Below are 14,434 nucleotides of genomic sequence, written 5' to 3'. Positions count from 1 at the left end.
GTCTTGTTTATATGGTGGTGCTTGGCCATAGGTTGGACTCGATCCCGGAGGTCTTTTTAAAGCTAATTGGTTCTGTAAAGTAAAGCTGCGAAGGAGGGAGGGGCCCAGTATGGTCTGACAGTTTCTGGCTTTGCTGCAGCCCCGGTTTGCTGTGTACAGCAAAAGTTCTTAGTGCTCCATGAGTGGATGACTGACTGATTCTGCATTCCGACAGCGTTTCCTCCTTTGTATTCACTTCTCCATGCGTTGGCAAGACAAGATTTTCCGGCTTTTTTCCTTTTAAACTATTCAGTTTTTAAGTGCTTTTTATTGTAGCACAAGCACGAGGACCTGTTGTGCATTAACCGTGTCTGGCCGCGAAGCCCCCCACAGTTTCTCGCTTGCTTTCTCACACCCTACCCCCTCCCAGCCCCCTGGGATGGGCGGAACATTAAAAGGGCACGAACTCCTGGTTCTAGATAAAGGCAGTGTGATATACAAAGCAAAAGATGTGCATGCCAGCAAAGGAAGGTTGGGAATTCATTCACCACTTCCCAATGTCAGGCACGTATTTTACAGTCTCCAGGAAGGCAGGGCTCCGTTATGTGTAACAGTTACTTGAGAAGAGAAACTTTTTCCTCCTTCTTTCCCAGTTTTCACTGAGGAGCATGATTCAAATTAGTACAAGATGTGCCTTTGGTCATTTGGGGTCTGCTGTCCCCACTGTGTTGCCTCCCAGCTTTTTGCCCATCCTAAATCTGCTCACTCATGGAGCAGCATGAGGAAAGACCTGGGTGCTCTTTAATCATTGCTCAGCCATAGCTGAAACCCAGATGTGCTGTCAGCACTCATCACAAATCTGAAACACCACCATGTGAGCCACTGTGCAGGAGGTGAACTCTGTCCCTACCAAAAGCAGTGCAGACCAGTTTTTCAGGACATTTTCCCAGTCTGGTAACTGCTCCTCATAACAGCCTTCCCACTTCTTTTAAACATATGTTTTTGCATCTTTCATGAATACTTCCATTCTTTTAGTTGAAGCTTGTCCTTTATGGCAGTATGAAAAGGGCTTACAGTGTTCTGTTTCTTGTGACTAGAAATTCAGATACCAGACTAGGTGGCAGGATGTGTGTGTTTTTAGCAAACCCATGCTGCCACTTACTCAGCTGGTATCTTACATCTTTAATTCTTTTGCATTGTGCTTTAAGGATGTTTTTCTTTCAAGTTTTATTTATGAAATGTATATGTTACAAGGATTACATTCTGGATCTTTTACTGTCTTACCTTTTTTTCTTAAGACATTCTTACCATTTTTCATTTATATGGTACTGTTGCTGATTCAACAGATTTATTAAAGACTTTTTATTTATAATTTATCAGTGGAGTATGATTTTAGGTTTCAAAACTAGATACCAGTGCTGTTCTGAAAGGCACTCTGATCTCTTCTTGTGGCACTAAAAACAGACGTTTGCCACACAACCTGATGACAAGGTAACCCACCCAGGTGACCAAGGGCTACCATTTGGTGTAATCTTTTTGGATTTCAGTAAAACATTTGATAGTGTCTCTCACAGGATCCCTCTGGACAAAATGTCCAGCACACAGCTGGATAAACAGGCACCATTGGTGAGCACTTGGATCACGGAGAGGGCACAGAGGGTAACTGACCAGAGTAACATTAGACCTGTCACCAGGGGGGTTCCACAGGACTCCATCCTTGGCCCTGTGCTCTTCAACGTCTTCATAAATTACTGGGATGCAGGACTGTAAGGGATACGAGGAAAGTGTGTAGAGGACACAGAACTTGCAGGAGCTGTTGACTGCCTGGAAGGCAGGGAGGCCCTGCAGAGAGAGCTTGACAAATCAGAGGACTGGGCAGTCACCAACCATATGAAGTTCAATTAATCTGGCAAGTGCTGAATTCTTCACCTGGGATGGATGAATCTTGGATGTACATACAGAATGGGGAATGAGAGAGCAGCTCTGTGGAAAGGGACTTGGGAATCCTGGTCAATGGAAACTGAGTCAGCAGTGCCCTGGCAGCCAGGAGGGCCAACCGGGTCCTGGGGGCATCAGGCACAGCATCACCAGCCGGTCAAGGGAGGGGATTGTCCTGCTCTGCTCTGCACTGGGGCAGCCTCACCTTGGATATTGTGTGCAGTTTGGGGCACCACAATATAGGAAAGATATCAAGGTATTAGAAAGCATCCAGAGGAAAGCTACAAGGGAGGTGAAGGATCTGGAGGGGAAGCCTTATCAGAAGCAGCTGATATCACTTGGTCTGTTCCTCTTGAAGAAGAAGAGATTGAGGGGAGGCCTCATTGTGCTTTTCAACATCCTCATGAGGGGAAGCAGAGAGGCAAGTACAGTTCTCTTCCCTCATGTGAAAAATGACAGGACCTGAGGAAACAGCGTGAAGCTGAGTCAGGGTAAGTTTAGGCTGGATATTAGGAGTAGATTTTTCACCTAAAGATGGTTCATTGGATCAGGCTCCCCAGGGAAGTGGTCGCAGCAACAAACCTGATAGATCAAGAAGTGTCTGGGCAACACTCTCGGGCACAGTGTGACTCTTGGGGCTGTCCTGCACAGGGCCAGGAGCTGGACTTTGATGATCCTTGTTGATCCCTTCCAAGTCAGCATATTCTGTGATTCTAAGTAACAGGACATAAAATATTTTCCTCAATAAATATGTAAAATATCCAGGCTTAAAAATCCACAAAAAAGGTAGAGAAGTTCTAAGACATTTAAACCAGTCTGTTATGGAAATTGTTCATGTTGAATGTATGTATGAACCTCTTCAGTTTGCCAACACTTTGGAATGTGTGGGCTGTGTTTAAGGGTGAGCTTCTTTGGAGATGTGCAGATTGGGAAAATATTGCACTTACAAGAAGAGATGGGAACCATTGGAAAACTGTGGTGTTTCCACAGCTCAGCTGGACAGAGAAGGGGGTATCCACCAATAAATGCTGGGAGACTCCCAGGGGACCTTTTAGGCCTGGGAGTAGATAGAAAAGGCAGAACTGAGAGCTACGCCCTGCTTGCCCCTATTTGGTCACTGTAAGTTCCACTGGAAAGCTGTTTCTTAAAGTTTTTGGTTGCTTTTGAAGGCATAGAGCAACCAAATAGGAAAGAGAAAACAGAGATTTATTGTAGAGTGTGCAGTGTTAGCTTTTTGGGGAGCTCTAGATTATGCATTTTAGAAATTGTCTGGCTGGATGCCTCTGAGGAAGAGTGAATTTGAGGGAGATCACACAGCTTGGTATCCTGGTTGAGGTATTTGGTGACAGTCAGCACAATGAGTTTGTCGTGTGGTCTGCAAGAAAAGTAAAAGTAAATGTGAAAATGTCTTGCATCTTTATCCTTATTGCAGCATTCCTTCAGAGCTGCTCAAATTTGTGTCTGTAGCATTGGTTACTTTACCTTGTTTTGTTTTCTATATGCTGAGCAGGTTTTGTTAATTATGAAGGAAGTGAAAATTTTCAAAGCTAAGGTAGTTCTTATTTTTTTCGTACATTTTCTGATAAATTGTCTTTGTTCAGAAATCCAGTGTGGCTCTCTGATTAAAACGCCACAAAACACAGGTGGTATGGAAAAGGTGAACAAAAAATTACTTTCCACTGTCTCCTGCTGTACAAGGAACAGAGGGTGTTGAACGGAAGTCGGTAAGGCTCTCATCCAAAACAGACAGAGGCACCATGTAATGAGCCCTCTAAACTCCGTCCCCAGGGATGCTTTGTGTGCTGGAAACGTGTATGAACTTGGGGCGTGGGACAAATTGGTTCCGCCATTTAACAGAGGCTGCTGAATGCAAATGCATCATATGCAGCATTTACCTGAGTCACAGGGAATAGCTGGAGAGGATTTATAAAAGTTTCTCTGTATGTTTATGCTTTTGTTGTGTTCCTTGAAAGGCATTTGCTCCTGACCATTTTTGAAAATGGCTGAGTGAACTGTGGGTGTGATTGTCCTTACAGACAGAAACAGGGCATAAGTCCAGTGTAAAATGAAAAAACCCCTCTTCATGACTCAGTTATAATTCTGCTGCGGTCTTTCCTGTGAGCTGAAGCTGAACCCTGGAGAAGTCAGCAGATTTGGGAAGATGAGAATGTTACAAATATATTTGTAAATCTAATCGTGGAAGTAGTTATGCTAAGGTTTACGGGGTTTAACTGGGCCTGAGGTGGGGTAACTTGAAACAGTAGTGGGGTCCTGGAAACTGTTGGGAATTTGCTAGGAACAGCAGGACAATAATCAAAGGGATTAGTGAAGTAAATAGAACCTGAGGAAGAAAACAAACTGTTGCTTAAAGATAAGATTAGAATCAACATATGTAAGGGGTTTTGCAAATGGTCTGGTGGTGGGAGTCTAGTTAACCAGTATCCTGTGTTAGACAAGCATGGTAGATTTTTAACCCTTGGAGACGGGCATCAATTGTATATGTATAACCTATGTAACTGATTTATGGACGAGATCATGTGTCTTTGTGCATGTACAACGCTGTAGAAAAGGTATAAAAGCTGTCTTCAAGAATGGCTCGTTGGAATCCTGGCTTAGGACAATAGTCCCCAGGTTTCCCGGGCCCAGCAATTAAAGCACCGCATAAACTGACATTCTGTTGGTTTGTGTTCTCCTTTAAATGGGGAACAAGAACAGTTGGCAATTTTACTTACACTTTGAAAATTATTTCTGCATAAATGATGGGAAAAGTATTTATATAAGAAAGCTTTCCAGGGAAGCTAAGAGTTTTTGGTGTTCATTGTGAACAGTAGTTAAGTGTGAGCAGGAGCCAGTTTGACTGCCAAAGTTTTTCCAGGGTTCACAGTTTCCATATCATCTACTTGTAAATGTGTAAGATGAATGTTAACATCTATTGTAATAAAAATCATCAAACTGCTTGTTACATAGCTTTGTTGAAATGTTCTTAATATGTCACCAGTGTTGTGTGGGTTATTTTTTTATAAAGCTTTATTGTACTCGTATTTTCAGCTGAAAGGAGAGAGCCTTCCAAAAAAAGAAGTGGGAGGTAGGAACATGTTACTGTTACAAGCTCATTGATGAGTGTTAGAAAATAATATGTAGGTTCTTACAGCAGATTAGTTTATGAGGAAGTACCAGCCACAGGTTGGTTCAAGCTTGGCTTCCTGTATATAACTATTTTCCTGTAGCTCAGTGTTTATACTGAGTGGCCTATAAACATATCTTGAAAGTAAGAGTAAAAAAATTGTCACTGTAAAGTACTTCAGAATATTCCCTTAATTTTTCCAGCAATGACAAGGCTGATAGTTCCAGTGATGCTGGGAAAGGCAGTAAATCTGCAGAGATGCCTGCACAGAGAAGAAAACGAATCTCCACCATGCCAAATCTTGTCAAACCCAGAGCTGGACCTTCATCTGCTCAGTGTTCAGCACCAAAATTGCAGAGGCGAACACCACAGGTTCCTGATGGCAGCGCTTCACTTCAGAAGGATTCCTCCAGCTCAGAAAAGAGCAATGTTGACACCTCTTTAAGGTTTCCCATCCTTCCTGAGAAGAAAACACCTGTGCCACAAGTACCACAGTTTTCACCGCTAAAAAACTCAGTAAACAAAGAGCAAACTGTAGGTGTAGCTGCTCAGAAAAATGATGAAAGTTCGCAGAAGAGTGTACCCTCTCCTCTTAAGGAGAGACCAAGACAGGAGGAAAAGCTACCCATGAAACCTCCTCCTGAAAAAGAGAAACGAGTGTGTTCTGACCGTGAGAGGATCCTCAAGGCTCGGAAGTTAAGAGAAATGCTTAAAGAAGAACTGAGGAAGGAGCGGATGGTAAGGTGTCTGTGTTGAGTGGTGCCAGTCTGTGAAGGGCATGTGAATCACATGGCATACATCATCTCTTTACTGCAGTGTTTCCTGGTGATTTTCAGCTGCTCACTGCTAATAGTCTGTGGTGCCTCCGTATGGGTTTATTCTGTTTAGAAGTAGTAGTAGAACTTTGTCCGCTGATAATACGGATTTCACAAGAAATGTGTATTGTTTCATTTGATTGGATCAGTGAGTCTTTTTGACATTACACCTGGTATTTTACAGTCAACATTCCAGTTTGAAAATCACAGTTGCTAATAAAGTAGGGAAGCTGTAAGAAGCTTGGTATTTGGGATTTCTCATTTTTTCAAGTGAATCACTGTCAGAGTTCTGTAATTTTGAATAACTTTTAACTTTTATTTGTGCCAGGTATTGAATATATCTGAAGGGGTGTCTGTGATGCCCTCTCTGACAAAGGGACACTTTCAATATAATCATATTTTGGTTCTTGGGGGTGGTATGTGTGAGCAACAAAACTCCCTGAATGGAGTACTTCATAAACAAAAAAATATTTTGTGACATATAAACTACTTTCAGGATGAATCTGAGTTTGTTGTTTGATTTTCTTTTTTGTATGGAAGAAGTTGAAACACAGGCCTCCAGTAACTGAAGGACGATCTCCACCAGATCGCTCTAAAATGACCATGAGAGACTTGATATACTATCTGCCAGAAAACAATCCTATGAAGTAAGTATGACCTTTCTTTCCCTCCGTCTTTAGCTTAAATTATTTTTCTGCCTGTTTAATACTTAAATCTGTAATACTAGCACAGATGCAGTGTCATTGCAGTGGTAACAAAAGCTTCTAGACATTTTCTCATCTACTTAATCCTCATACAGAAATGAGGATGGAACTTAATGTGCTTGTTGAAATACACAATCATGAACCTATCCCAAGTGCTGATTTATCTCTGTAGGAATACAGAATAGTAGAATTTTTGGTTTTTCAAGTACCTGCTGTGAAATTTTTAATTATGACTGCTAGGGATGTGATTGCTTCCAGATCTAGTGGACTCAGAAAGCTAAGGATTTCTCCTTCCACGTTCTGAAGTCCAAAATGCACTGCAAGGTCCATGAGGTCTGTACGTTCTGTCTGGACAGATGTCACTGCTGCTGTTGCACTGACGTGTTCCACCAGTGGCAGGGCTGAGCGAGCCCTCCAGAGGAGCCAACGCTGCTAGGTGCACTGACTGCCCCAGGCAGAGCAGGACACGTTTCCTGCTCCTACCAAAAGCAATCACATAAATAGAAGTACAGTTATCCAAATCCTGTTCTCTCTCTCAGTAGCCAGTGAGTTTTCTAGTGATGTCTGTTATCACCTGCTTGTTGATGTTTGTGTGTTTATATGTTTTATTTATCATTTTCCATGTTGTTTTTTAATTCCACTCTGAATAGTCCCTAAGGATGTAATGGGCAGGATACTCTCACATTCCCTGTACTCCAGCAATGGATTACTGCTCAAAATACCTTGTTTTGTCCTTGCTTGTACAAGAAAGACCAAAATTCATTAAGCAGTGGTGGTTGTTTAGTTAGACTTAAGCCTTGAGAATTGAAAAATAAGTCTTGAGAATTGGAGAAAAAAAAGGTTTGTATATCCTTCTCTGTTACCCACTAAAAGCCAGTTTTGTGGAATAAAGCAGGAATGTATCTGTACAAACATTTATCTCTAGCTTTTCATGAAATTCCAGGTCGTCATTGGCAGAAGAAAAGAAAACAGAAAAGAATTCTGGAGTGAGTCAGATGAAAGAGTAAGTCTTGGTGCAGTATAGTCAAAAAGTTTTCTGGTGTTAAAAAAAAGTGTTTCTGTGGTAATACAGTATAGGTCAGTTTTTTTACTGTTTCAGTATCACAGCCCTTATTTACAACAAATTGTAATTTGAAAGAATTGAGTGATTTAAGAACATTTTGCTTTCAGTGTTATGTTTTTGCATATTTCCATTTTACAATAGAATGAAAAGCAGATTTCAGAGTTTGTGTTGACTGACTTGTTGCATTGCTGAGTGGTTCATTAAATTGTTGAATGTCTGGCATACTGACCAGCAGTTCAAAACACTACCAATATTTTGTTTGCTGTCTTAAAAATTGTAGACAGGAAGAGAAAAGTACTCTTGATCATGAAGAAGAGGAGGAGGAAGAAGAAGAAGAAGAGAATGGGGAGGAGAGTCAGGATGGCCCACTTCTTGTTCCTCGTGTGAAAGTAGCAGAAGATGGTTCAATTATTCTAGATGAAGAAAGGTAATATCTTGTGCCTCACTCATGGCATTGCAGTGCAGTTTGCGAATGGAGAACAGCATTACTTTGTCCTGGGACAACCATGAGGGTACTTGTGTGTTGAGAGCTGAGCTGCACTGACTTGAGAAGAACAGTGCAAGTATGTGGCAAAATAGGAGCAGCAGGTATCTGCATATCAGTAGTGGCAGACTTTAGGAAAAATGTTTTTGGAGAAGGTGGTAGAAGAAGATGTCATGTTTTGTTAGAGAGTGAACACTGGAAATTGTCAAACATCCAAATATCTTCTATTTAGTGGACTGCTTTGTTTCTCGGAGTTAACATGTTAACATGCTTACTGTTACTTGGTTTTCAATATGATCTGCTCCAGCTTTGCATCTTGCATGTTGCTGCTTTATTATTCTGTCAGTGTTTTCAGAAACTTTGCTTAGAATATGAATTAAAAAATAAAGTATTGAATTACTGAGTTCCCCAAGAGCATTATTAGCATGAAATTTAGGCCAGGTCTGGTAAAAGATTTTGACAGTATTCTAGAAGGATATTGAGAGGCTCTTGTGGTTTTGCAAAATAAATTTCTTGAATGTTAAGGAGTTGTTCGTTGGGGTTTTTTTAAGATTCTTAATTATGTCTGTACTATATCTTATAAAAAGACAAAAGCAAATTTACTTACACAGGCTGAGCAGGGTAGTGATTTCTTGATGCATTCTCCAATTAAAGTACATGTTAATGTGATTATTAATTACAGAGTACAAATGCTCACTTATGGCATGAAAAGTTTGAATAGCTGTCTTTATAAACATCTACTATGTGTCTTCCTAGCAACATATTCAGGTCAAATCTCTGTGTGTGTTTGCTTTTCAAGCCTAACTGTAGAAGTTCTAAGAACAAAAGGTCCATGTGTTGTAGAAGAAAACGATCCCATCTTTGAGCGTGGCTCTACAACTACTTATTCCAGCTTCAGGAAAAGTTTTTACACAAAACCATGGTCAAATAAAGGTGAGTATATTTTTGGTTTAAAGTTTTGAGTTTGCAGAAAAGTCTTAGTTTTCCACCAGTGCTTTAATCTTGGACTAGGTGGATCTGCTTATACGTCATGTAGTCTCAACCCTTCAAACTCTTAAAACAAGCAGAACTGTGATATTTATTGTGAAAATTGGTATTTTTTAAAAAATCCATAGGCTGTGATTTTTTTCTGCCATGGGCATTTAGGTGATAAGGAAATGCTAGTCTGCTGTATCAAAAGCATAATTTTGGATTCTGGTGTACAGGTATTTGAGCTCTGTATGTTTCTTCCAGCTTGGGCAGCAGTAAATCATGTCAGGTACCTCTGTGTGGACTGATTTCAGTGCAGACAGACAGCTGTGTTCTTACGAGTCGGTGGGTTGGTTTTTTATGTTACTCCTGCCGTGAATTGATTATTATCTCTAGGCTGACAACACTCTGCAAGACTTTTTACGATTGGAAAGGAGTTTTTACAACTGTAGATGAAAAAAATCAGCTTCAGAATTCACTGTGCTCCTTTTGGAAGGAATTCTCTGTGCATTCTTTTTCTGTAAAATAATAATGGTGTTTCACATGCTGTTTTTCTGATTTCTGTTGGTGTTCATAATAAAAATGGACGTTGGCAATTTGGGATTGGTTAGCTTTGATTTCCTAGCTTTACAAAACATAATTCACATTCTGTAGTTTTATAACAGATCAGTCAGTTCTTCCTGTTGATAGTTCATACAGCAAATGTTACTAGAGGTAGAGTAACACATATATCCTGCTCACCTGGACTTGCAACCGAAGTAAATAACCTCAAAGTTACTGATTTCATGTCATTAAGTTTGCAAGGTGTTTTTATTTCTTACAGCAAGAGGGATGGTTTAGTAACTACTTAAGTGTATGTAATTTTTTTCTTTTTTGTTCCTCCAGAAACAGATATGTTCTTTTTAGCTATCAGTATGGTAGGAACAGACTTCTCCTTAATTGGACGGTTGTTTCCTCATAGAGCCAGAGCAGAAATTAAGGTAAAAATTAAAGCACTCAATAAAGCAGTTAAACATCTGGTTTTACTTCATTTTTTCACGTTTGCATTCCTGTGCTTTCTCTATTAGTATTGATAATTTTGATGCTGCTGTCTCTGTAGGAATGCTTTTTGTAATACCTGTTTCAAGAAGTTGTAAGTATCTGAAACATTAGTTTGGTCACTGAATTTCGATCAATGTATCTAGTAAGTGTAGCAGACTTAGACACAGTTTGTTTTTATTTTAATCAAAGAATGCTGATAAGCATAAGTGTTCTGTGAGGGTCTTCTGTAGTATCTTATTTCTGGCATACAGCTGGGAAAGTCTTTGATATTTGAAACCTTACTCAGATTACAAGTCAGGACAAAGGTTTTGAAAATACTAAAAAAAAGGCGTAACTGGTGATACCTCCTGGTGGCAGATTTTATACTTAAAAATTACTTACAAACTAGTATTGTGTGAGTGTACGTGTAAATCCAACAACTTTACTTGGTTTGCATTGAAGGCTTATCTTGATCTGCCATTTTGTACAACATACTATTGCATTTCTTGCTTAATGAAAAAGACAACTGTATGTTTGCTTTTAGAACAAGTTCAAACGTGAGGAAAAAACTAATGGATGGAGAATAGACAAAGCTTTCAGTAAGTAAACTAAATGTACCCCACCCTACAATGAATCATTAAAGGATAGTCATCTATTTTCATAGTAATTTTTGTGCTTTGCCTTGCTTGAATTAATTACAAAGGAAAGTTTTGGCACATAGATGAGTCCAGAAGCTGTGAAATGTTAGGTTTTTATGGCAAGTATTGTTCACAGTAAGGATATTGAGATTTATTTTCTGAGTTTTTTGGATGTCTGCTTAATGAGATGAATATCAACTTTTCTGTATATAGTCAGTTAAGATTATTCTGATTGATGGGAATTTCTAGCACAGTTATTTACTGCAAACTGCTTTGAGAGTCCTTAAAGACGTTCTCTGTTAATTGAATGAGGTACATATGCAGAATGTTAAAATGTTGACACATTATTTGATACTGTGGTACAATTTGTGTATTTGCCAGGTCCTACATTTTCTGAACTACTTAGTTTTATAATTTTTTCTTTTAAAACCAGTCTATCATAATCCATGTCACCTTTATGTCAACTTCAGTTCTTGCTCAAGTGATACAGAAAATATTTTGAAGAACTCTGTATAACCATTGTTTTTAGTACCATTTTACAAAGCTGAAACTCAAAAAAATCATCAACTTTGAAATCCATTCTATTTCTTTGCTTTAATTCAATAGAAGAAAAACGACCCTTTGATTTTGAATTCTTTGCTCAGCTGCTTGAGAAGGTCTTAGCAGATGAGGAAAAGCGGAAGCAGAAGACTGTTAGAAGCCAGAAGCCAAAGGACAAGAAGCCAGCAAGGCCTCGGAAGAAGTCAAAAGGTACATTGAAGGAATGCTTGAGATGACATTACAGAAACAATGATCAGTAATGTGTTGCCAGAGGAGAGATCACATACAGAATCTTTTCCTTCCTTGTTGTGGACAGGGCAAGAGGATCATAGCTTCATTGTGTAACTTTTTAAGGTGTAGTTTCCTGATGTGTAGGATGGTAATAATTACTGACAGCAGAATGTGAGACTGCAGTGAAATTAGTGCTTTTGCGGAGTCAGAAGTACCGATTCTCTAATTTACCAATTGATGAGTATCTGTGAGTTGCTAATGATTCACTTGTAGAAGCCTTGAGCCAAAATCATATTTTTGGCAAGCTCTTCTGTGATTTAATTTAGGTATTTCTCAAATTTAAAGCCCTCTTATTTTGAGGGTTTGGTTTCTCTAACAGTAGTTTGACTTCCTAAGTCTGAAGGGTGTGACTCTTTTCAGAGAGTCTTGTAAAAGTTGTTTGATCTTTCTTTCTTGTCTGTTCCAAATGAAGATTATGTTTAATTACTGTTCATCACCGTAGTGTCTTACTGCTTCTGTACCTGGGCAGGGACCTTTCAGCCGGGTGTCTAAATTAAAAACAGTTATACTGACACCGTTGCATAAATGTCTTGCCAATTCTGTGGGGTTGTTCACTTGTTTGTTGTGACAGTGAATAAAATAATGGCCCCCCAAATGATGGTAAAGTGGAGATCTGTTTAATGACAGTCAAGCATGCCCTCTTATACCCAAAATAGGGGGTGTTGACATAGGTGGGGGGATGTGTGCAACCTTGTACAGTCATTTTAAAGTCTTCCCGGGGCATAGGTGAATGATCACTCTCTCCCAGGCATTTGCCCGGACTTCGATTCCCAGCAGTGCCTGCAGTTGTTCTGCAGCAACTGTCCATGTTAATTCCCCTGTAATCCCACAGTTTGTTCCATAAGGACCCATTCCCCTGTAAGTGGTGTTGTGTAATGAACACGTGAACAACATTTTAAAGGGAATGATAGCTGTGAACAAAGTTACTGTTAGTAGCTGCTGCTTTTCTACAGCCTTGATTTTGGATTTGATTAGGAATCCTGTTAGGACTTACAGAGAGACATTCTGTTTGTGCACTTTTTTGGTAGATCTAAAAGTACATAGTGTGTAAAGCAACGTGAGTTTGGTTTTCTAATTCTGTTCCATTTTGGACTTTTACTTGTGGGGGAACAATTTCATTTAAGAGTAATGAAAAGGATGAGGAAAGGTTCTTGGTCATTCATGTTCTAAATAAATACAGGATCAAGACAAAATGTCCTTAAAATAATAGGGAGAAGAATTTTAGAATCTCGTTAAACCCAGAAAATAACTTGTCAGTTACTAGGTAGTTAATACTTCATCTTTCTTATGTAAGTAAGCATGATCAACTGCAATACATCTCATGATAAAAAATTACTTTTTCATGACAAATGTTCTGGAATGGTCATCTCCTCTTTCTGCAGAGATACAGTAATTCTTTCTGGAATAGCAATCTGTTTTCCCTGAGTCCAAATGCAACTGTAACCTGCTAAAAAGCACAGGAACAGTAACATTTACTAAATTTGCTTTACATCCCGTATTGACACTCCCCTTGTGAAATGTTGTCCCATGTACAGAATGTGTTTTGCATTTAGTGTTGAAGTTAATCTTTGCTGAAGCTTTTCTGTTAAGTCAGTGACTGACTTCTTGTTCATGTGCCTGGCAGTGCATTGGCAGTGATGGATGGATACGTAAGATGTTGGTAGTAAAAATGCCTTTGCTGTTTGTGGCTCCCAGTAGTCCACCAGTCTATTAACCAGGAACCATACTGTTCTCAGCAGCAAAGGCTGCCAGCACAGAAGCTGCTGAGGGTCAAGGTGAACTTCAGGAAGCCAGAATTTCTGATGAAGAAACAGAAGCAGAAGGTGTGACGGCTGAGAAAGAAAATGAGGAGTCTTTGGGCGTTTCCGAACAGACAGAAGAACAGGCTGCGTTAGAAGCATTAGGTAAAAAGAAGAGAAAGAAAAAGAGAAAAGATAATCTCGAGCAGGATGTGGAGAATATTCCAGAAGAAATGTCTGTCCCTTCAAAAATTACTGAAGAAGAGGAATCCTCTAATAAAAGTAAGAGGCAAAAATTCTCATTTTCAAACATTCAAATATAAATTTTATATAAAGATATTGTGAACTTAAAAGATGAGAATTTGGTCTTTGATTTATATTGCTGCTCTGCCTTGGGAGGTTGTGGAACAATGCCTTTCAAAATCAGCTTTCATATTAAATCTAAACACTTCATTTTAACTGAAAAGAGTTATCTTAATACTTGGTCTTTTTCTACTGTGATTTTTTAGTCTTAAACTAACTCTTCTTCACTGCAGCTAGGATTTGAGAGTTGGAATTCTGAGATGTTTCTCAGAATATCCAAATTGATTTAATTCTTATTAAAGGGAAATTCTTATTTCAGGCAAAAAAATGATACATGATCCAAGCACTGATAGTCATACTACTTGTAGAGAAGAAGTGGATTGTGCAATTGAAGGAAAACAAGGTGAAACTGCTGTTACGGAGGAAGTGAGATCAGAGTCCTGTTTAACAGAGAATGACCAAATGGAGAGAGAAGGTGGTGTCAGTTTATGCAGGTAATATTTATGGTGTAAAGCTTAGGCAAAATAAAAAGTAGTTAAAGGTTTTAATACTGGTTTTATCTATTCATGTTAACTGCTACAGAATGCACAGGTTCTGGGGCTTCTGAGAACTGCCCTGGGTTTTAGTAAGCTGTTTTTGATTTACACTCTAAATATTTTCTGTCCTGATAGGCTCCCCTTGCAAAATTGATGTACATTAATACTAAAGTCACTTCCAAAAGTGATTGCGGTTTTTTTCAGTGTTTAGGAAGAGCATTGTTTTTTTCTTACTCCTAATACTTCTTTTCAAACACTGCTTGATAATGTGGCTAAGTAGTGTTACTATGT

The 14,434-nt window shown here is 39.3% G+C and overlaps 1 protein-coding gene across 4 annotated transcripts in view; it reads left to right on the top strand.

The window, feature by feature from the left end:
- The window catches only part of BDP1 (BDP1 general transcription factor IIIB subunit), a 55,291-nt gene that overhangs the window by 709 nt on the left and 40,148 nt on the right, over positions 1-14,434 (top strand). For 2 of the 4 annotated variants that reach the window (XM_071581743.1, XM_071581740.1), the window contains exons 2-11: positions 5,245-5,779; positions 6,397-6,503; positions 7,504-7,563; positions 7,904-8,050; positions 8,907-9,040; positions 9,962-10,056; positions 10,641-10,695; positions 11,341-11,484; positions 13,302-13,586; positions 13,927-14,101. In XM_071581743.1, the coding sequence (XP_071437844.1) occupies positions 5,245-5,779; positions 6,397-6,503; positions 7,504-7,563; positions 7,904-8,050; positions 8,907-9,040; positions 9,962-10,056; positions 10,641-10,695; positions 11,341-11,484; positions 13,302-13,586; positions 13,927-14,101 (1,737 nt within the window). The remainder of the gene's footprint in view (positions 1-5,244; positions 5,780-6,396; positions 6,504-7,503; positions 7,564-7,903; positions 8,051-8,906; positions 9,041-9,961; positions 10,057-10,640; positions 10,696-11,340; positions 11,485-13,301; positions 13,587-13,926; positions 14,102-14,434) is intronic. The other 2 variants (XM_071581742.1, XM_071581741.1) reach the window with 2 other exon arrangements.

Source organism: Pithys albifrons, chromosome Z (genome assembly GCF_047495875.1).
Source record: "Pithys albifrons albifrons isolate INPA30051 chromosome Z, PitAlb_v1, whole genome shotgun sequence".
Lineage (NCBI taxonomy): Eukaryota > Metazoa > Chordata > Aves > Passeriformes > Thamnophilidae > Pithys > Pithys albifrons.
This window is presented reverse-complemented; position numbering and strand designations above follow the sequence as displayed.